Below are 22,864 nucleotides of genomic sequence, written 5' to 3'. Positions count from 1 at the left end.
ATGTAGAAATAAAAATAACAGAAAAGAAAATGAAGAAAATAAAAGAGTGGTTGATCAGATCCAGTGGTGGCAGTTGCAAATTGGTTGAATAGCTTGCAGGAACCCCTCCTGACAAGAACTGGGCGTCCTCCCCTTCTACAACCCTTGAACTCCTCAAGAAACCTTAGCCTTGTTAACTGGGTGAATTGACCAACCCCTTCTACAAGGCCCCTGGGACCCTTTTTATAGAGAAGGGTGGACACAACTGGAAATAGGGAGAAAGATGGGGGGCGGCAGCTGGGATTCAGCAAAGTTAGGGATGCCCTAGGGTTTCTAATGGATGGCTAAGATGGTTTCGGGGTGATCCTATGGCTGAAAATGGAAGGAGAGGGCACCCAATATTATGTAGGGCTGAGATTTGGGCGCCTAGAAATGGGGGGTGTAGATTAGAACATCTATGGTTGAAGGGTTAAGATTAAAAGAATATGTGGTGCCCTAGATTGAATGGTTGGGATATAGGATGGAGGGAGTGGCTGAGATTTAATGGTGAGGATTAGCAGAATAGGTGGCACCCTAGGGTTTAGAAGCTACAAAGGAGAGCCCTAAAATGGATGGTGGAGATTAGAAGGAGTGGATAATGGAGATTTCACATATGGGGTGGCTAGGGTTAGGTAAGGGGAAAAAGATTAGGTTAAAAAGGCTCCCTAGGGTTTGCTAACGAGAGGGAAGCATGGTAATACAATAGGATGGGCGCCAACTGGGTTTAGCAGATAGGAGGCGACCTCCTGTTCTCAGTTCTTTACAAAAACACCCCCTCTCTCAGCTGGACTTCACACCAGCTTCCCAAAAACTGCATTTCAGCCATGAAAACTTCCTAGTTTTCTACATAATTTGCACAGAGACCCTCAGAGGTCACATAATTGATTTTAACTAGGAAAATGGTGCACTTTGACTACTCTTAAGGCCGAAAATACCCCTGAATTGATGCCCTTAAGGCATCAAAATGCAGGGTTATCAGATATCTTGCTGCTGGGCCGAACAGTGGTAGTGGGCCGAGCTGTGTTCCTATCACTCTCAATGAACATAGAAAACATATGCATATTTGTTTCTCATTTTTTTTGATAAATAACTTAAATTTATTAATTCCTTATAAACAGTATATGTACAGTGTGTTATATATCATTGCATAGAAAATAATGCTTCTCTTTCCCATGAGATCATCATTAGAACGAGCAAGGATTGGCTGAATGCGATGGCTGCTCAGCGGGCTGTGGAACCAATGATAGTGTTCCAGACCAGTAATAAAATACATGGGACCCACACCTTTTACAGTGGGGCCCATGAATTTATTACTGGCGTGGATCACCATCAATGGTTCCACAGCCCACTGAACAGCCATTGTGTTCAGCTAATCCCAATTCCATTCCTTTCAGCTCAAAATAATTGATTTCTAACCATCCTTATCCTTGGTTTGCCAATCCATGAGCCATAGAGTTGGCTGATCTTTGTATCCTTTGCACCTGCACGCCCATCCCTTCTATTAACCATTTGAACTTGATTCATTCCTAGATCCATAGTCACCTCCTTGTTCTGCAGCCATCCCAGCACCAATATCCTTTGCTGAGAAAGGTAGGAAAAGGTCATGATTTGATTCATTGCACCACTCTAATAGTTTTATATTCAGTGACTGCCTCCATGGTTCTTACATTCTCCTCAAAGATTCTTGTGTCTCTTTCTTCTGAAATTGTCTAGTTGCTCTTGTCACCCTCCACATCATGCTTCCTCTTGTCTTTGGATATCTGAAAGTTGGGAGGAGAAAAAGCACCTCCCATGGTTGTTTGATCCCTCCACCAGCTTTGCAAAGAATGTTCTTTCAAGAGATCTACTTGTTTTTTCTTTTTCTTATGATCCATTCAATAATATGATGTATTTGTTTTTTCTTTAAACCTCAAGATTAATTAATAGAGGTTCCATTTTTTGTTTTTTGTTTAAAGGTTCTAAGATATACAGAAGGCTTATGTTGGGTTATGCACTATTACTATGAAGGTGTTTGCTCATGGCAGTGGTAAATGTTTTCTTGACTTTTTCTCAAGTTTATTTTAAATCTGTGCATTTCTTGTATCTGTGTATCAAATTAAAAATCTCTTAGGACTTCAGTACAAATTTATTTTTTTCTTATTTTTTTGAGAAAAGGTAATGTAGTTTAGATTTCAGATTTAGATACATGCAGCATGCATGCATGTATTTATTTATATATGCATCAAGCAAGAAGCCTGCCTATTTTTGTTTTTGCCATGGGGATTGATGATGTAGCCATTCTAAGCTGTCCAGAGGGTAGAGGACCCACATCGGTCAAACTTTAAACCTCTGTGTATTTCATCCATATATGTGTATGTATGCATGCATCAAATAAAGAGCTTTTCTAAATGACATCTCATTTTCATGTCAAGATGTAGCCAATCCAAGCCATCCACCTAGTGGTGGATCCTCTGGATTGGGCCGATTGGCCATCTTTCCAAATCTCTGCCATCCTTGTATCCCACTTTTTAGAAGTATTGTTTTTTCTAACTAATAATATAAACAAGTGTGTGTGGGTTTGATTATGATGCCGGAAAGACATGATACTAGAAAAACCGACAACAAATCAATCGACATCATAAAAGTAGTAACCAATCAGGTAGGTTTTCATCAAAATTCATGGTGGGTTGTGATTGGTCAAAGCCTTTCTGGTATCATGTCTTTCTGGCATCATAGATTTTCCCATATTTATAATTTCAACACATGTAAAATTACACAAATATATCTTTCAAATGCTGAGGTGCGATGTTAGGTGTTCCATTATCTGAAGGCATCAACATCATGAGAATTGGTTTATAATTAATGGATAACTAAACATAGTATATAAAAGGTCAAATTGAAAATGCACTGAATCGAGTGTAATACCAGAACAGGTTTCATGTAGCTGACTTTTATGGTTGGTCAAGGCTTTGTTCACTAGAGAATATTTTTATTGATGAATAATAGGAACTGATTTATTAGAATAATAAAGAAAGCGTACAAAAGGGACAAGGCTTCTTCAAATCAAGTTCCCAATTTTGTTTATTACCTGTTGCTTTTTCTCTTCCAATTTTTCAAACTATTGGGTGTTACAGTCTTTAATTTTGTACTTAGGGTCCTTCAATTTCCAATGAAACTTAATGCTTGCCATTGGCCCTAGGATTGCTACCTTCCTACCATTCCTTCTCCTTCTCTACAAATCCCCTGTTACACAGCCACATAGTTTCAAATCTGATAGGAATTGGATCCCTCCCACCTTCGTTTTCTGTAAAGATAGATATTGGCCAATGATCCAAGGTTGACTCCTGGTAATGCTTTTGACCTGATGCTCCCTCAATGTTTTTTTTCCTCGATAGATATTGGTGAATGATTCTCCCCTAGTGTTCCTCCCAATCCATAGTGAAGAAGAATCTATCCAATTTGTAGCAAATTGGGTTAGCCTGCAAATTTGACCAAGTAAATTTGTTGTAGGCCAGGGCCAATTCCTTGAGTTCAAACCTGTCAATGAACTAATTGAACTTCCTTATGCTTGTACTTATTCTCTGCCTTGGGTTATTTGATTCACCCCTGAATCTAATCACATTGAAGGCTCCTCCCAAACACTAAGGCCCATCCCATATACCCTTCTATCTTCCAACTCCTACAATTCATTCCTCTCCCTATATCTATTGGGGCCATAAACTTAAGTTAAAACCCACTCAAAGCCATCTTCAACTTGTCAGAATTTAACTAAAACTGTAAATTTGCCAACAAGTTCTTCAACTCCAAGCACAAAGTCATTGTTCCAAATTGTCACAGTGCCACCCGAGGCACCCCAAGATGGGGACATTGCCCAACTAATGCCCCTAGCTCTCCAAATGATTTTAGCGTACCTTCTATCAAAATCTTCCAATTTTGATTTCTGAATTAAAACTACATATGGATTTTCTCTCCTAAGCATCTCTTTAATGATGGCTCTTTTTCTAGCCCTCCCCAAACCTCTGACAATCCAACTAACAATCTTCATAACACTGCCTAATTTCAAAAAACCCCTTAACTCTGAACCATCTATTTGTTTACCTTGACCCTTCCCCTTCCTTGCACTATATTCCTTGTCCCAAATATATCTTTTCTCAATCTATCAAGTGTCAGCCTCACTCATGACTCATCTTCCTTTTCCTAACTTTGCCTTCTTCCTTACATTTCTTTAGGAAAACTTCCAAACCATTGTGGTTATTCGGCTTGCACTTAGCTTAGAAGCAATGTCAGCTACTAAATCTCTTGTCTTATCACCAACTTCCTCCTCTCTTGAAATATCAGAGATACCTCCTGAATTTCCTTGTGGGACCACTAACTTTTCCCCTTCTCTACTTTCCTCAGAATCTCTCCCATGTACTAATTCTTTCCTCTTGAGATCCTCCAACATACTTTCAATCAACTCCCAAAGTTTTCTCGCCTTTTTGGTCCTAAATTCTCTATGCACCCCATCCCCATCATTCTTATCTTCAGCCTTTTTGACAACAATACTTGACTCATTTGGGGGGCAATGAGCAGTCGGAATAGGAACGCTTGGAGCCTCTCCAAGAGTAAGCATTTGGATCTTGCCATTCATCCCAAATGGGGCTGCTGCTTGGGAGCCAACTGAAGATGCATTTATCCTTTGACCACTTCCACTGATTTGTTGCTCATCCCTTCCTAGATTCCCCATACATGGCCTCAAGCAAACCTCCACTACTTCCATACGGATATCCTACTTTGTGTTAGAATTTGGTTATGGTTTTCCTTTGTTGAGGACTTGTGGTTTAGGTTATCCACACCACCATCTATCCTGAGTGCACACTTGCCGCGGTTCTAACAAGCACCTCGGCTTGGGACAATGACAAACCCAATCTTTCATCCAAAGTCCAAGGCCCCACACGATTCTTAAGTTATTGCTAGCATAAGAGTCAGAATGTAACTTTCCGTGAGAACCAAGCTAGTTACTAACGCGATTCTCATCCTGGCAAGTTGTACCATTGCATCCTTCCAAGTTCTTTGAATCCTGACCACTCCTTGGGCCCCGCATTGAACCAGACTGTTCACCACTGCCTCCTCGTTTTGAAACAAATCACTTGGCATATTTCCTTTCCCCATGCTCTGCTCATTATGGCCCCCAGCTTCCGACTGTTCAGCTTCCTTGCCATGTCATCATCTCCTTCGTTCTCCCAAATCTATCCCCAAAGTGACACATCATATTCTGTTGCTAACTAGACCCTGCTCCAGAGCCCACCATGGAAGACATTGATTGAATGAGGAACTTCTTCAAGTTTCAGCCCAGCCACATCGATCACCACTGCTTGGAGATCGGTTGTATCAGCCTCCACAAGCACTCCACCCAGCCTTGTAACAATTTTGTTAAGGGGTTCCACTTGCCATAGATTAAATATGAGACCAAGGAGTTTGATCTTATGAACTTCAACTTCCAGATCTCAGCCGTTGCACAATGGAGACCATTTTTCAATGAAACAAGTCCATGATCAGTTTCAACAGATGCAAGGTTTACCACTCTATTACCAGCATCAGAATTGCTCTCATTTTATCAAATGGAAGAATTTTCAGACCTGTTGATGTGCCAAGTTTAGCCGAGATGGCAGTCTGCATCAAACCTTCACCTCTCTACCAGCTTTTAGTAAATTTTTTATCTCCTAATCTCTCCTATCAGGTTCCAGAATCATTTTATGTGATTTAATCTAGTATATCACCTCAATGTTTTGGTTAGGCACTACAGGTCTTCTTGGATCAGCCTTAGCTTCTTTTTTCCGTCAAGTCCTCTTCCACATTATCAGAAGCTGGGTTAAATTGCAAGCACTAGGTCTCTTTCACCTTACCTGATTTGGTCTTTTTCTTCAACAAAAAATTCTGCAACTTTTCTGAAACCAACTTCCACCTTTTATCCTGATTACATTCAGGAAAACAGATGGATTGTTTCTTATTGTTAATGAAGAACTCTGAGATGGCAATGAACCATCTTTCTGATTTTGCTTCAGCTCAACTTCGTATTTCCTTCTTGGCATCTCCAATCCGCACTTCCATCCCACATTCTTGATGGAATAAAGTGCTGCATTGATGAAACCTTTAAGCCTGAGTAGCCTCATCCAGGAGGAACTCAGTTGCTCTTTTTTCTTCTGTGATCTTTAATGACAGCTGCCCTCTACTTTTTCCTTCATCCATGGCTAGCATTTTTTGCTTCAGTCACCAGTTCCTCTTGTCATCTTGTTGCTGGAATGAAAGCTTCTTCTCTCCCCTCTCTTGCCATCTCTACCTTACTTTTTCCACCACATTCCCCCAGTAGAATAAAAAAATAGTGTATCCTTTCTTGTCCTCCATTTCCCTAACATATTCCCCAGATTGATCCCTCTAGACCATTCTTATTACACACTAAAGTATGAGAAAATATGCAAAGTGCACTCATTAAAGTGGAATCTAATAGCTATATGCCTCTTGTATAATGCGTATAAGAATTTATCTGTTGTAGAGGAAAGAGGTTGGGACAATATCTATCTTGCTAACATGAACCCATTTTTTTGCCATGTACCTATTCGAGCTCGGCTCGGTTTAAACTGAGCTTCGATCCGAGCTTGAAGCCAATTTACAGGCTTGTTTGCTAATCGAGCTGAGCTTGAGCCTAATTAAGCTCAGCTCGTGAGACTTGCAAGCCTAATCGAGATTCTACATATATGTATACATACATATATAATATTTATATATACAATTTTTTTTTTTATTTTTATATATAACAATAATAACTAATTATTAATTTTTAAATATCAAATAAAAAATAATTTTTTATATATAATTTTTTACTTTTATAAGGCATTTGACTCATAGTCGAGCTTGAGCTTATAAGCTTTTAACTCAAGCCGAACTCGAGTTCATGTCTTTAGCTTGAACCGAGCTCAAGCCTTATACTGTCTTGGCGAACTGAGCTCGAATAGCTAGACATTCGGCTCAGCTCGGCTCTAATCCACCCCTATGGACCAGCCATCAGGTGGGAGATCTATTGGGTTGGTCACATTTTCAATCACATTTTCCATATTATCAATATGCTCCACCTTGTTAATGCAGTAGTGGTGGTTTTCACAACTAATATTAGCTGTTCAAGTTTTAAATTTTCAATTGGCTCATTTTGCACACATGGCACTGTATTTTGGGCTGAATTTTTTCCCATGAATTCTGGGTTGAGAGAGGAACTGGAGATTACTTTTGTGCTCCAAACTGATTGATCCAGTTAGCAACCTGCTCCCATTCCCATTGTAAATGCATATATAGTGGGAGTGGGTCTGCTAGCTGGGTTGTTTAGTGAGCTTTACTAAATGGCCCAGGATATCTTCCATGTGGATACCCAGTCAGGTGCCCAAAAGGGCACCACATGTCCATCCTGTTGCCTTTAATCATCAGACGCAAAGCACTTGCCACATGTTCCTATAAGCCCTCCTTTCCCTGCAAGATTTCTATTAAAGAAAATCAAACTTTGAAGGCTAACATTTCTTGGGGGACCACAAATACAACGTGGGATATAAGGCTAATGCTGACTAGGGGATTGAACACTTAGCCAGTGCAGAGGGTTCTGTACTCAATGCTGGGTTTGGGTCACAGTTTAAAATGTCCCTAATATCCTTAATATTTCCATGACATATTCCCATTTCCATGTGTAGTGACACGAAATTTCACTGGAATTGCATATTCCCCAATGAACACTACCAACACTATGTGGAGTACAAGAGATAGTTTACAGGAGATGGTATTATAACATAAGTTGGTGATAATATTGCAGATATGTGGAGTAACAATGTTATTGCCCGCCTAACGTACATTATTACCACTTTGAGCTAGTTGAATATTCATGTCAAGCATGAAGTTAAATATTAGTTTTTGTTTGTGTAATAGATTTTTTGGTTGATGTATTACAACCATTTACATTTTCTATGAGTTCAAGTTTTGCTTCAAACTCATTCTATCATGAATCCCTGAATCTTAAAGTTTAAAGGGTGTGCCTATGCTTCTTTTATCATTTCATAAAATATTATTCTATATTTTGCAAATTTTACAATGTTTCCACCATGTCTATAATTTTTACAATATTTCCACACAATGTTTTTGACATGTCCGGCATGTTTCTTATATTTGGAGGAGTGACATTTCCACCGACGCTGATATTTTAAACCTTGGTTTGGATCTGTCATATGTCCCATGTTTTAAGAATCAAGAACTACCATTGAATATGTCCCATTTGAAGCAATGGTTGTACCAGTGATCCTTATAACCAGATGACTTTTGACCATCTCAGTTGGACATTGTTTGTAGAGATCCTTTAACTCAAACCTTTTTCCCACTATTCCAGTTTAATATATCAAAACAAAATGGACATAATCTTCTGAATCCTTATCTTTGTCCCGGCTGATCTTAATAGGTAGGATACATCCAATGGTGGATCCCAATGCTTGAAGTGTAGGATAGGTCCAGTTATAGGGTCCCAAACCCATGTATGGTTGTGTCCTCAGACCTGAGTTTTAGCTTTTATATATAGGGACTGCGTTTGTTAGAATCTTAAACATGTCAGATCAGTTGTGAGTTCACACATGGAAAAAATTTTGTCCAAAAGAGCTCATGTGTGCAAAATAAGTCCTTTTTATTTGTAATGACTATATTAAAAAAATTAAGACTGTTAAATGGCTAATTTTAGTTGTTCAAAATCGAAACCACACCCCTATGGCTAATATTGGACTGTTGGATTGAATATGTGCCCTTCCCAATGGGTCTCATATCTGATGAATTGTATGAATCAGATACAGGGTCCTTCCATGTGACAGAAGTAGGTGAATTAATATAGGGAATCTACCTATTGGCCCAATTATGAGAGTCTGGATCTACTAGTAACAAACAATGCTAGTCTGCTTGGCACTTAACAGTTTTTTGCCACATCCTCAACACATGAGAGCTGAAATAAGAAGAAACAATGTGCACAAGTACATTTTTTTTCAATCAATTGCACAAGTGCATTTTGTCATGTGTTGATGGTAGGTGGTAACTGGTAAGAAAGGTATGTGCCTATCATTGTTTTGTTACTAGCAGATCCAAACTCTGATTAGGCAACCTTATTGTGGTTGTATAAAATAAAGCTTATCCATCAAAAGTTTGCACGACTCTGCCAGTGTGACTTGTCCTACACCACTGATCCCAAGCTCAAATAAAGGAGGGTTGCTTCACGTTGGCAGCTGACATTAAAACCTTTGCCAAACTCTTGTGGTAATGGAGTGTATGCTTAGATGGATGAGTGGGAAAAAAAAAACTAGAAAGGATAGGGCAAGAAATGAGGAAATTTGGAGGAACCTAAGAGTAGCTCCACTAGGTGATAAAATGAGAGAAAGTAAATTTAAGGTTTGGTCATGTGCATAGAAGACTGCCTACAGAACTTGTATGAGAATGCAATCCATTACAAGTTGAATGGGCTATAAGGGCTAGGGGCAGGACAAAATGGACATGGGTCAAAGTAGCAAGAAATTATTTAAGCACTCATAATTTAATGATGGAAATAACATTAAATAGAACAGAATGGAGAAACAGGACTCATGTAGCCAGCTCCATATAGTTGGGATAAGGCTTAGATGATGATGTTCAAAAGTTTGCACTTAAGCACAGAATAGGGAGGCTTTGGTTAAGGACAACAAGCTTTGATGGAATTATATCCATCTTTGTTCATGGATGCATAGAATAAGGAGGCTTTGGTTAAGGACTGCTACATAATATCCAATGAAGATGTCATCTGCAATCCAATACTAAGAAGGAATTTGAATGATTGTGAAGTGGGCGAAATGGTGCAAATGCTTCAGAGGATATTCAGCATTACTGCTGTTAGTTGGGGCAACTTAACTGTAGGTGGTTGAGTTGGGAGAATAGTGGTTGTTCTTTGTAAGTCCTACAAAAAGCTGAACCAATGTACTGTACGTCCTGTTTCCTTCTAGCAGAATCTGGCAATCCGAAATGGAGAGTTTGAAAGAACAGAAAAAGCAACTAGGGGAGCAAATTAGTAATAAAATTGAGGACTTCTAGGAACTTTTCCTAAACAAAAACAGGTATTAAATGAAATGATAGTCCAGGAAGACTGAAGTCTGGGCAGGCCTGTAGCTTTAGAGAGTGAGCAACTGAACTCTTTGAGCAGTCAAAGTGCAGACAATGGAGTGGCTTTTTCCACCAGTTTCATCCCTCCTAAGGAAGCTGGCCCAAACTTCTGTGTGTGGAAGAAAGGAGAAGTGAGAGAATTTGGGAACTTATAAATGCATTGTTTGAAGATTTAAAAAGGAAGGAAGAGGAAGAAGTGAGGTTAGATTTCAAAGGAGAAAGGGGGCTTAGGGGAAGGTAAGGAAACAACAGTTGTAGATTTGGGTCTAGAATTCAGAGGGGAGGTGTTAGTCAAAGAAGGGAAGGGAGATGTTGATTCTTTAGCAGGCTCTGGGGAGAAACTAGGCTGTAATTTGAAAGATCTGAATGCTTTGAAAGTATTTATCAGGGATGCTAAAGGAACTAAGAAGACTAAGGAGAGAAAATTCAGTGAAGTCGAGAGGCTAAGGTTGGATGTGGAGGAGGACAAGGAGTTTAGTGAGAGGGGAGATCGAAGGAAAGGGAGTAAATAAAACTCTCTAGGTTTTGTGAGTTTTATAATCTGCTTTAATGAAGATCTTAAGCTAGAATGTCAGAGGATTGGGTAGTGCCAGGGAAAGAGCACTAATAAGGGAAGTCATTAGGGAAGGACCGGATTTAGTGATGTTGCAAGAAACCAAATTAGCAGAATTTGATACCATGTGGGCCAGAAGTTTGTGGAGGTCCAGAGATCTGAGTTGGGCTATGGCCCCATCGTGGGGGTCCTCAGGAGGAATTGTTATACTCTGGAGGAATGAGGTTGTGGAAGTTGTAGAGGAACTGATAGAAAGATTCACTGTTTCAGTTATGTTCCAACAGATGGAGGATGGCTTGTCTGGGTTTTGACGAATTTGTATGGACCGAACGGGTATAGGGAGAGATGAAATATTGGAAGAATTAAGTGATATAAGAGGATTGTGGGAGGGGCCTTGGTGCGTTGCATAGTTTTCAAGGCGCCAAGGCAAGGCTAGGCGACCAAGGGGTGCCCAGGCGCCTAGGCCTCGCCTAGGCGATGAAATCAGAAAATAGTAAGCCTACGTGTTTCTACCCTTAATGAGTTAGTTACTTGGTTTTATACATTAACCTACAAACCTCTAAACTAAATTTTCTACTTATGATTCTTGTAGTCGTGCTTAAAGCATGCAACATAGAATATTAGAAATAGAAATTCGGACTTAAAAGAAGAACTGAAGAGATCGTAGCCCTGTGTTTGACCAAGAAAAGAAAAAGAACTTAAGGAGAGAACAGGGAGGCAGATCCCTGTTTTAGACCAAAAAAAGAAAAAGAACAAGGGCTCCACTGCTGTTTTAGACCAAGAAAAACTTGGGAAACACTAAATAAAAGAAGAAAATGAAAAGAAGGGGGCAGAGCCCCTGTTTCAGATCACCAGTGAATAGGAATTAATGATGAAGAAACTCAGAGAAATGAAGAAGAAAAAGGGGCAGAACCCCTGTTTCAGAATACAATCGAGGAGGACAAAAGTGCAGGTAAAAAGGGTGAAAAGTTTGCAGGAAAGTGAAGAAGAAATGGAGGGGGTGGAGCCCCTGTTTGATTCCAAAAAAAAAAACATGCAAAAAACGTATGGAAAAGACAAAAAAAACAGGAAGAACCAACAAAAAGGATGAAAAAAAAGGCTGAAAACAAAGAGGGTAGGAGGAAGAGTAGGCGGACTGAAAACTGAGAAGAAGATGATTCATTTGACTACCTGGCATATTTGAAGTTGTTTAGACTTCTAGTTGGTTATGCAGCATTGCAGCAACAGTTGGAGTTGGACTGTGTGTGAAACATACCTGACCGGACAGCTTCCCTCTTCTATTCAGTTCTGCCATGAAAATAAAACCCTAAAAGACAGCACTCTTCTAATAAAAAGAGTGATAATGTGTGATAGGTTCTATTGTAATAACAAAAACTAACCAATAAAAACTATTTACAGCAAAAGAAAAGTAAACCAATATACAAATATTAAAGGATCAATGTATTAAGGGATGTATTAATGTGTCTTGCATCTAGTCTAGGTGGTGCTTTGGAGTTAAGTGCTGGCCTAGTCTCCTAAGCGTGCACCCAACTCACTAGGCGTGCGGCTTATACAAACTTTGCGTGGCGAAGTTTGAAAACCACCTAGTCACCTAGACGTCACCTTGACAACTATGGTGCGTTGGGGGAGATAACTACCAATCCAAGACAGAGGATCAACTCCAGCATGAGAAAGTTTAACTAGTTCATCAACTGTTTGAATGGAAAGAATTCCCCCTCTTACATCATAGCTTCACCAAGTCTAATATGCAATCAAACCTAGTTCGCTTGTAACTAAATAGATTCCTTTTTACCGTAGCTTGGGAGGTTCACTGGGTGGACTGACTTCAAAAACTATACCCTGGTTTAGGACCAACACCCTTCAGGTTTGAGAATATGTGGTTGTCCCATCCTGGTTTTCTACAAAAAGTCAAGGAGTGGTGGGCAGAAAGTAGATCCTCGTCCAATTGGAAGGGGATGATCTTTTATAGGAAATTGAAGCTCTTAAAAGCTAGAATAAAGGAGTGGAGCTCAGTGGAGTTTGGGAGGTTGGAGGAAAAAAGCAGGAAGTGTTTGATTGAATTGAGAGTTTGGATTTGAAGGAGGCCCCAAGACATTGTGGAGGAACGAGGTAGGGAGCAAAGATGGGAGCTAAAAAAACATTGGGAAGATATCTTGTGTATGGAGGAGGTTAGGTGGAAGCAAACATCTAGGCGTAAGTTGATTAAACAGGGTGACAAGAATACAAAATTTTTTCACGCTTTGGCATTTGGCAAAAGAAAGAACTATATCTCTAAATTGGAGATTGAGGATGAGACCATTACTGATCAAAGAGAAATAGACATGGTCGTTGTGGAGCATTTCAAGTCTACCTCTTTAGAGAACCTCAAGTGGGTAGTAGGTGGATTTGCCGATTCTAAGTGATAACTCTAAAGCCTGGCTAGAAAGAGAGTTCGATGTGGAGGAAATAAAGAATGCAATCTTCAATGGATAGATCAAAAGCCCTAGGCCCAGATGGTTTTACTATGGCATTCTATTAGGATTGTTGGGAGTTTCTTAATTGAGGTTTTCAATGAGTTCTTTGATAGGGGATTGATTAATCAAGGAATGAATGTTGCCTTCATTGCTCTAGTTCTCAAGATGAATGGAGCATCCCACCCTAAGGATTTTAGACCTATAAGCCTGGTTGAATGCGGTGCTCCCTCCCTTAATATCCCCTAATCAAGGGGCTTTTGTGTAGGAAAAACAAATCACAGGCCAAATCTTGATTGCTAATGAATGTGTCGAGGATGTGAAAAAATCTGGTAAGAAGGGATTGGTTTGTAAACTAGACTTAGAGAGAGCCTATGACTTGATGAACTGGTTCTTCTTGATGGAGGTTATAAGCCATTATGGGTTTGGGGAGACGTGATGCAAGTGGATATGGGGTTGTATTCAGCCTTGTCATTATTATTTATTTTGATCAATAACAGAAGCTTTTCATTAATGAACAAAAAAAGAAATAAGTACTAGCAAGGGGAGATAAACTCTGCTAACTCCCCTAAATATTAAAAGATTACAAATAAGCCCAGAACATATGATATCTTCCCACCCATTGTTTGGCTACTGCATCTGCAAAGGAATTGGTACACCTCTTTATCTATTGTAACCTCACTGTCATATCTTGAGTCAACCATTTAAATGCTCTCTTTTCATTCAGGTAGCTCCAATGCTACTCTCTGCCTTTTGTAGCCATTCTATTACTAACTTCGAGTCTCCCCAATAATTTACCTCCTTAAATTACTCTCCTTAGCCTTTTTGGCACCTTCCAAGACTGCTAAAACTTCAGCTCGAAGAGAATCTCCTTCCCCAACTAGGCTTGAAAACATAGCAATAATTGCACCCACCTCATTCCTAAAGACCCTTCCAATGCCTGAAGGGCTGGAGTTTCCTTCAATGCTCCCATTAAAGTTCAGGTTTATAAAACTGGGAGCTGGAAAAGTCCACATTGGGTGAGGAACAATCTTTTTAGGAGTTGAACATGCCACTTCCTTCCAATTGTTCAATAGAGCTGATGTGGATATATTTTCAAATATCTTTAGAGACTTCACCTATTGTTTTACCCTTGTTGTAATTACTTCAATTATTGCCCCTCTAGACCTTTCCTTATCAACAAATGTTCTTTGATTTCTTTTCTCCTAAATTGTCCAGCATACAACAGCCCTTGTACATCTCCAGAAAGCCTTCCTCCTCTTCTTTGTACAACTACCATTAGTAGGACCAAAGAGGCTTTGAACATCTGGTGGATGAATCCATTTGCAACCAAACAAAGATAGGAACCATTCCCAAATTGAAGAAACAAAAGGACAGGAAATTAATAAGTGAGCATGGCACTCACCATCAACTTTACAAAGAACACATCAGTTAGGAGATAAGCACCAAAAAGGCTTCTTTCTTTGAAGGAGGTCACTAGTGTTAATCCTTCCCAAGAAGGCTTCCCAACAGAAAGCCCCAATTCTAGGTGGAATCGGTTTACTCCGTACTTCTTTAACTAGAAAGGTTTGCCCAACACTATTGGCAGGCTCTATTAAAGCTTTGAAGAAGGAAGCATGGGAAAATATACTACAAGATGAAGGGATCCAAATACGTGAATCCAACTTTGAAGGGCCCAAGCAAACCCCTTATAAGATATGAAGAAGGGACAAAAGGCTGTTCAGATCTGAATATCTAGTTCCCCTTCTGGAACCCAAAACCCACTCAACCTCAAGACCCTCAACAAGAGATGAAAGGAAGGTGGAAACTGGTTCATTTTTGTAATTAGACAGGGCAAAGAGAGAGGGAAAGCAGGCTTTCAAGGGTAAATCTCCCACCCACAAGTGATCCCAGAATTTTACTAAGTTCCCAAAGCAAAGATTATACTTGATAAAAAGGAAGGTAGAATAGCATGTATCGACTTCCAAGGAGAAGCATTGGTAGCTCGAGCCAACACTCCCGCATCCCAACCTTCAGCTGTCAACCCATGAATACTCAAAATCACCTTGGCCCATAATCTATCCTTCTCTATTGGTAGCCTCCACAACTACTTCCCTAATAGAGCCGTATTTCTTTTTTGAAGATTGCCAATTTCTAAGCCTCCAAAGTTCATGCCTTTAGTTAGTGTTGTCACTATTCAATACTTCTAAATGGTATGGTGGTGGATTTCTTTGAAGTAGGGCGTGGAACTAAGCAGTATGACCCCTTATCCCCTTTCTTATTCACCCTAGTTGCAGATGTCTTGAGTAGAATAGTCCTAAAGGCAGATTCAAATTTTCTTGTGAGAGATTGGGGAGTGGAAATGAATAGAGTGCTTCTGACTCGCTTGCAATTTGCAGATGACACTATCCTCTTTTGTGAATGTGATAATTTGTCCTAGATTAGAAACCTGAAGTTGACTCTAATTTAAAAGTAAACTATGAGAAGAGTTGTATTGTAGGGATCAACTTGGAGGATAGGGATTTAGAACTTTGTGCTGGAATTTGGGGGTGTTATGTGTCTTAGTGGCCTATAAAGAACCTAGGACTACCTCTAGTGGCTAACCGAAAGGACCACGGTTTTGGGCTCCAATGATAGAGTTCTCTAAAAAGCTTGCATGTTGGAGAAAGGGTATACCTATTTAGGACGCTGAATTACTTTGATTTGTGGAAACTCTATAACTTGATGTATCTTATTAGTATAGTCTCTGTTGTATATTACTTATACATCTTATTCTTCTTTTCTCTTTCAGCCCTATATGGGCATTCTTGTAATTGTACATATATTTTAATATATAAAAAACTCTTTGAGGTGGGAGTCATTCATTCTTGACACCTCTAAGATTATCCTTGTTCTTTTCTATATTCAACCAAGAGTATTGACAAAGAGTGTTGACATGATTAAATCCACTCTAGCTAACCTCCCCGTGTACTACTTGTTTGTGTTTAAAGCCCCTGAGGGTGTGATAAGAGAGCCCAGATTTCCCACTCACTTTTCCTAAGAGATGTGTGGCTCCAATTCACGACGGGTAGAGAGTGGGTTGGAAAAGTGAGTAGGAAATACCGAGTGGTGATAAGATGCATTGAGAAATTAATGAGAGTTTATTTTGCGGGAGCCTAGTGAAGAAAGGAGAGATCATAGCTTTTGCTGGGAGGTAGTTTGTAGAAGCAAGGAGTTTGGGGGAAGTGGTGGTGAGTATACTCTATACATGGACTCTTGGACAATGGTTGGGATACTGGATCATTGCCAAGGGCTACCAGAGCTTCTCCGTGGAAAGCAATACACACCATCCTTCCCTTCTTTTTACCCCTTATAAGGTATGATCTGAACTTCGGTAATCACATTAAATTTTGGGAGCAGACTTGGTGTGGGAACTTACCTGAAGGACCGTTTCCACTCTTTGTTTGCCTTATCTTGCCTTAAGAATGAGTTTACTCAAGCTTCTTGGTTCCTTCAAACTCCACAAACAGCTTTGATTGGGACCTTGGCTTTAGAAGGGGCTTAAGGGATTTTGAACTTGAGCGTCATTTCTTTGCTCAACCTCCTAGAAGAAGCGTCTTTTTTTACCTTTCCAAACTGGATGGTAGATTTTGGATCCTCACCCCTTAAGGGTCTTTTTCTTGTGCTTCTTTCTTGAAATCCCTTACCCAACTTTCTCCAAACTCCTTGTTACCTTTTCCTGTTAGGGAGGTTTGGTGCAAGGCCATCCCACCAAGGGCTGTGGCTTTTTGTGGGGAAATTATACATGGGAGAACAAATACTTTTGACTGGCTCCAACGAAAAAGGAAAAAGTGGTGCTTATCTCCTCATTGGTGCACTCTACGCAAGGCTAATGGTGAGAGCTGCTTTCATTTATTTATTACCTGCCCATTTGTTGTAGGAATTTGGGAATGGTTTTCCTCTTTGTTTGGATGCAGGTGGGCTCCACCGGTAGATGTTAAAGGGCTCTTAGCTTCATCGGCCTTTCCTGGGCCAACAAAAAAACAAAAAAGGGAAAACTCATGTGGAAGTGTGGCAGGGCTGCAACATGTTGGACAGTATGGGAAGAGAGGAATTCTAGGATCTTTAAAGACAAGGAAAAAAGGAAGATTTATTGCTAGTTATTCTGATCAGACTGGCTTATTGGCTAAAATCTGTGGAAGCATTCTCAGTTGTGTCCATTCTTTAGAAATTGGAAGGGGTAGCAGATTCTTCTTCTCAGAACCAAGCGATCAGCCCTGTTTGGTCTCCAACAGAAAGAGGTTTCATTAAACTAAATTTTGATGGAAGTAGCTTTTAGGCAATCCTGGGCTGTCTGGAATTGGAGGGGTCTTTAGGGATGAGGAAGGTAAGGTTATTGCTTTATTCTCAGGCCTAGCTGGGGAGAGAGACTCTTTAAGGGCAAAAGTGATGGCTATGATGGAAGGGGGGTACAAAGGGCAGGATCTATGAACTTGTGGAAGCTAATTATGGAAGGGGACTCCATACTGGTTGTGAACTGGCTGTGGATAGAGGATGCTGGGATGTGGAGATACAAGAATAAAAAGAATAAATTTTGATGGATTACCAGGAATATGGATCTAAAGAAGATACATCGGGTGAAAAGAACTGCAAATTCTATGGCTGATTCACTAGCCAAACAAGGGGTAGGGAGAAATCAGTTGCATGGTTTTTAAAAACGAACCGGTGACCGAACCGGTCAGGGGTCCGGTTACCGGTTCGAACAGTCCGACCGTTCGACCCAAACGACCGGTCTGTTCTGACAAAAAAATAAAAAAATTAAAAAAAAATAAAAAAATTGGAAAACGGTCAAAACTGTTCAAACGGTTAATTGGCTGGTTCAGCGGTTTGCTGACCAAACTCAACGGTTTTGGGGGAAAATGGATCCGGTCAGTTGACCGGTTCCCAGTTTTTCCGGTCTGGTCCGGTCTTGAAAACCATGATCAGTTGTTCTGGGCACAGTTATAATTGTAATTTCACTGTACTTGGAGGGAGAGATAAGAGAGCTTATCTCTCAGTATTCTTTGTGTTGTTCTCTTTTTCTTTTTATTTATTAAAAGTTACAGTTATTGATAAAAAAATCTGGCAGTCTGCTGCTAACTTAGTTTTTTTTTCGTCTGGACAGTAGCTTTGGAGAAGTGTCTGACCTGTGATAAGTTGCTAATCAGGGAAATGCTTGTAGATCATGTGGTCTGTGTATATTATTCCTTGGTGTTGGAGGTTGTGAATCTGTTTGGCAAGTCTTTCAAAGTAGATCTTTTGACAGCCCAGCAGACTAACAAGTGTACTGAGCTTTTGGGTGCTCATCTTCCAGTTTGTCCTTAGAAATGGTTTAGAAGGTTGTTTGGTAAGTTTCTTGGTCTACATGGCTGTTGGAAGCAGTTTCAGCTATTTCGGTCTTTCTGGGTGCTCATCTTCCAGTCTTTCCCTCTTTTAATTGCCAAACAAAGAAAGACCAAATTTTGGTCTTTTAAGCTTTGAAAATCCTGAAAGACCCCATGGAAAGACTTGCCAAACACTATTATTTTTTCACTGTCCATTAACAACCAAAGCATGGAGTACGGAGCATAGTCCACGACAAGTTTGGGTTGGTGGGATGTTTTCCTCTATCCATCCAGTTGTTTCTGAGAAGCTGGCATATTGGGGGTCTTGAGTAAAAGGGGGTAGAATTGTGTGGGGGGTGACTTCCCATGGTTGTTATTTGGTGCATGTGGGGTGAAATGCTCAGATTTTTGAGAACAACAGCTGCAATGATCAAGTGATATTGGGAAGAATCAAGGGAAATCTATGCTCCTGGCTGTCAGTGCGAAAGGAATTCAGAGATTTGGATTACAATAGTTTTTTCTTCTCTCTCTTTTTTCGCTAGGGATATATTGTTTTCTTGTTCATGTTTTCATGACTACAAGAGTTTGGCAAAAGTTTTGATGCTGGCTGCCAACCTGACACTACCTTCCTCCTTTATCTAGGCTTGGGACCAGCAGTGCAAGACAAGCTCACACTGGGAGAGTTTATGGTTGGGATAAGTCTTAGGTTATGATGCTGATGATAATGATATTGTTTTCTTGTTAATTGCTTGCTAACATAAATACTGTATAGTCATAAAACAACATAGCTGTTCATGGTTTTCAGGTTTTGTCCTTATCATTATGCACCATTTGACTGGGTGGGGCATGGTGGGTAATAAGATTGATCTTTGTGTCATATCTAGATTCTCTTTAATGTTTATCTCTTCATTGGTTTTCAGGTTTTATCCTTATCATTATGCACCATTTGCTTCTGATCTCAAGGATCTTGGTCAGTTGGAGATAAGGTTCACATTAGGTGCCCCCTTCAAACCATTTAATCAGCTGATGGGGGTTTTTCCAGCTGCAAGGTTGAATAACATCCTTTCAATTTTAATAAATTTTATATTTTTGGTGAGTACTTCATTTATTTTATTTCTTTCTTTTGATGACTTTCTGATTGTTCTGATCTTGCTGTAGTTCCCATGCACTTCCCGAGCAGTATAGGAAATTGATGACAGACCTAAATTCACCTATTATTGATTTTTATCCCATCGGTATGCTTTGTTTATTTATCAACATCTATTCAACTTAAGATGTGCTACATGTAAATTTTAACCTTTTTTAACTGATTATGTTGGTTAGATTTCGAAGTGGACATGAATGGAAAGCGATACTCTTGGCAGGTTGGACATTCTCTCCCCAATTATATTATTTGTTTCTGTATTGTAGATATGAACGCTTACAATAACAAATGTTTACCCAAGCTGAACTCCTAGACATATTTTTACCATTACTTTATATGTTTTGCAGGGTATTGCCAAATTGCCTTTTATTGATGAAGATCGGCTTCTTGCTGAGATAAAAAAAGTTGAAAATACTTTGACGGTATGGTACTTAAGTTGAGAAACCTCTTATTTTCCACTTTGTGCAATAAAAAATTATATAGTTTCAAATGGACTGTGACATGTGCATGCTTGCTTCTATAGGAAGAGGAAGTGCGAAGAAACAGTATGATGCATGACATGCTTTTCGTTACTTCATCTCATCCTCTCTCTCCATACATATTTTCTCTTGATGATCGCTGTAGACAATTGTCAGATGAAGAGCGTTTTGAAATTAAAGAAAAACTTGATCCCAGAGCTAGGTTGGTAATTTAAAGCTATTCCTGTTTATGAATTAACTCTTTCTTATGTTGGCTGTAGGTGACCAATTATTCTTTTTAGTTGCTTTTGTTGTTGTCATTGTCATGCCTTCCTCAGAACCTGTTTCAATGACAGACAAAAATAAACTGTTGCCGTTGCTCTCCTTGTTACCCCCAATACATCCCCTTGCTGGCTGTCAATAATTCTTCAAATTATTCTTCACCCCTCTTTATATGGTGCTCCAAATTAGTCTTCCCCTTTCTGCTACACCCCTCTTTATACTATCCGTGGGTAGTCTACTGAAGTGCTTTAGGAAAGCAACTTGATGTTGAATTTGTGCAGAAAGTCTTCCAAATTAATCTTCCCCTGCTGTCAAAGTACATAACAGTTTTAGGTTGACAGGGAAGATAGTCCTGTTATTTTTCATTTTTCTTTTACCAATGTAAAATGAGTTGACCATTTTAATTATTTATGATGCCTGTGATGGGTGATTATAATTATGAATTTGGCAAGCATTTTTTTTTTTTTGGTTGGGGAGAGGTCCCAAAGTGAGAAAAATTAGTAAGTTTAGGAGGGGCTAGCCTGGTTGAAGGGTGCTTGAAACATCTTAGTATATGATTCTTTTTTCAGACAATAATAGAATTCTGATATTAACTGATAAAAAAAATTATGAATTTGCAAAGCTTGGTGCCTTCGACCTGTATCAATGATATATCTGCCATTTTATTATGGGAATTTCTTTTAGTCAAATGGTTTCATGAGAATGTCCATTATTTAGCTCTTGAATAACAAAAAGGACCTGTAGACTGTAGTACCCAATAATTATCAGGTATTTGCACAAAAATCCCTGTTTTTGCATTTTGTCCATTTTTGGTTTTAGGCAGGCTGACTGTAGCAAGATTGTTTTTTTTATTTGGTTGATTTATACAAGCTAAAATCAACTTCGCTTTGTTACTTAAAAGTTAAAACCTGTAACTTGGTTGGTGTGGGTTGGCCAATTCAGTTGGGATGACAGAGTATCCCCACCAGTAGTGAGTGTCATTGACCTTGATTCAAGTTCAGTTAACCTGTGTGAATGGAAAGATTGCCAGTCCTGACTGTTCAACTGGCTTTTGCAAGTTCGTAGTTCTCACTGTTAGTCTTACTCCAGCATTGGTCCTTGTTATCACTGTTCATACATCATTAGATTCTCAATGTTTTTTTTTGTTTGTTTTAAGACATATATTTGGATTATATTCTGATTTTATTTTAGGGCTACACGCAGTGGTGGGATGAATGGGTACATATCACTTTGTCGTGGAGATCCTTGTCCTCCTATTTTCCGCTCTCCTGTTACTGGAATGGAAGATATTATGAATAATCAAGTCATGTAAGTGTTTTTTGAAGTCATGATAGTCATCTAGATAATGAAAATTCAAATATATTAGTGATTGCCTTCTCTTTATTCGTTTTCTTTTTCCTTTTTATGCTTTTCAGATGTGCTATATACAGCCTTCCAGATGCACATGAGCATATTACACGACCATTGCCTGGGGTTATATTCCCAAAAAAGGTATATGTTTCCTGTGGATCTCCTCTCCCTTGATAAGAAAGTACCTTTTTTTTCTTTCTAGTTGCTCTATTGTTTGCTTACCTCAAGATTTAGGATAACCACCACTTCAGATTCAGATCTGTATGGGCATTTGGTCTTTGCATTTGCTGATTTAGTACTGTTGTTTGGCACCGGGTTTAAATTATTTCTTTTGTTGGAGTTTGTTAGTGCAAAGATAGTAAATACATCAAAAACTTTGGATGATTCTTTCTTTTTTTTTAATTTACTTAAAATTCATTTTGATCTACTCTCATTATAGATGATAAACCTTACCCTGGTGAATTCAATGACTCCTATGGATTATATTGATAAAGCAAGAAGAACAATATCTAAACTATTGAAATTGATTTAGTTTTTAGAGAGTTGGGTGTAGATGATTGGAACAGCCTTTCCATGGTCAATCTGAAGTGGGATGCCTGAACCAATAATGTGCTATTTTTACTTACAAGTCATTTCATTTTTCCTTGTGTGTAACCTAGTATCTTCTTTGTACGTTCAACTGTTGGCTTAATCTGATCCATCTTTGTTGTCTATTAGATCAATAATCTCGTAAAAGCCAAGGAATTATGCATTTTTCAAGAATAATTTTTATGTATATAGTATACTATGGCTGTGTGCATGAATCCAGTAGCTTCATAGATTTTACAATTTGAATGTGCACCTTCTCTTCTTGTTGCAGACTGTTGCTATAGGAGATGTCAAACCAGCTCCTGTTTTGTGGCATGAAGATAATGGAAGGAGGCCATGGGAAAATAACAGGTACTACACTTGAAATTTTGTACTAGAAATAAAAATTTAAACACAATATAGACTCTCAGGCTGTGCAGGGATATTATATGGAATTTCTGTTATATGCGAGTATAAAAAGAATTTGTGATCTTTCTTCTTTTTCTCTTATGTAATGGTTTTAACCTTTAATTTGCTACCTTTGTTATAAATAAACAACTAAATTG

At 39.2% G+C, this 22,864-nt stretch overlaps 1 protein-coding gene across 2 annotated transcripts in view; it reads left to right on the top strand.

Annotated features, from left to right (window-relative positions):
- Positions 1–22,864, top strand: part of LOC104587998 (5'-3' exoribonuclease 3-like) — a 64,422-nt gene that overhangs the window by 40,452 nt on the left and 1,106 nt on the right. The window contains exons 14-22 of one of the 2 annotated variants that reach the window (XM_010245783.3): positions 1,974–2,044; positions 19,418–19,546; positions 19,656–19,732; positions 19,821–19,861; positions 19,989–20,063; positions 20,165–20,322; positions 21,585–21,689; positions 21,797–21,872; positions 22,591–22,670. In XM_010245783.3, the coding sequence (XP_010244085.1) occupies positions 1,974–2,044; positions 19,418–19,546; positions 19,656–19,732; positions 19,821–19,861; positions 19,989–20,063; positions 20,165–20,322; positions 21,585–21,689; positions 21,797–21,872; positions 22,591–22,670 (812 nt within the window). Of the gene's footprint in view, positions 1–1,973; positions 2,045–19,417; positions 19,547–19,655; positions 19,733–19,820; positions 19,862–19,988; positions 20,064–20,164; positions 20,323–21,572; positions 21,690–21,796; positions 21,873–22,590; positions 22,671–22,864 lie in introns of both variants that reach the window. The other variant, XM_010245782.3, reaches the window with a different exon arrangement.

This window comes from Nelumbo nucifera, chromosome 6 (genome assembly GCF_055504915.1).
Source record: "Nelumbo nucifera cultivar China Antique chromosome 6, China Antique-T2T, whole genome shotgun sequence".
NCBI lineage: Eukaryota > Viridiplantae > Streptophyta > Magnoliopsida > Proteales > Nelumbonaceae > Nelumbo > Nelumbo nucifera.
Note: the sequence above shows the minus strand (reverse complement) of the source record. Positions and strands in the feature narration are given on the sequence as shown.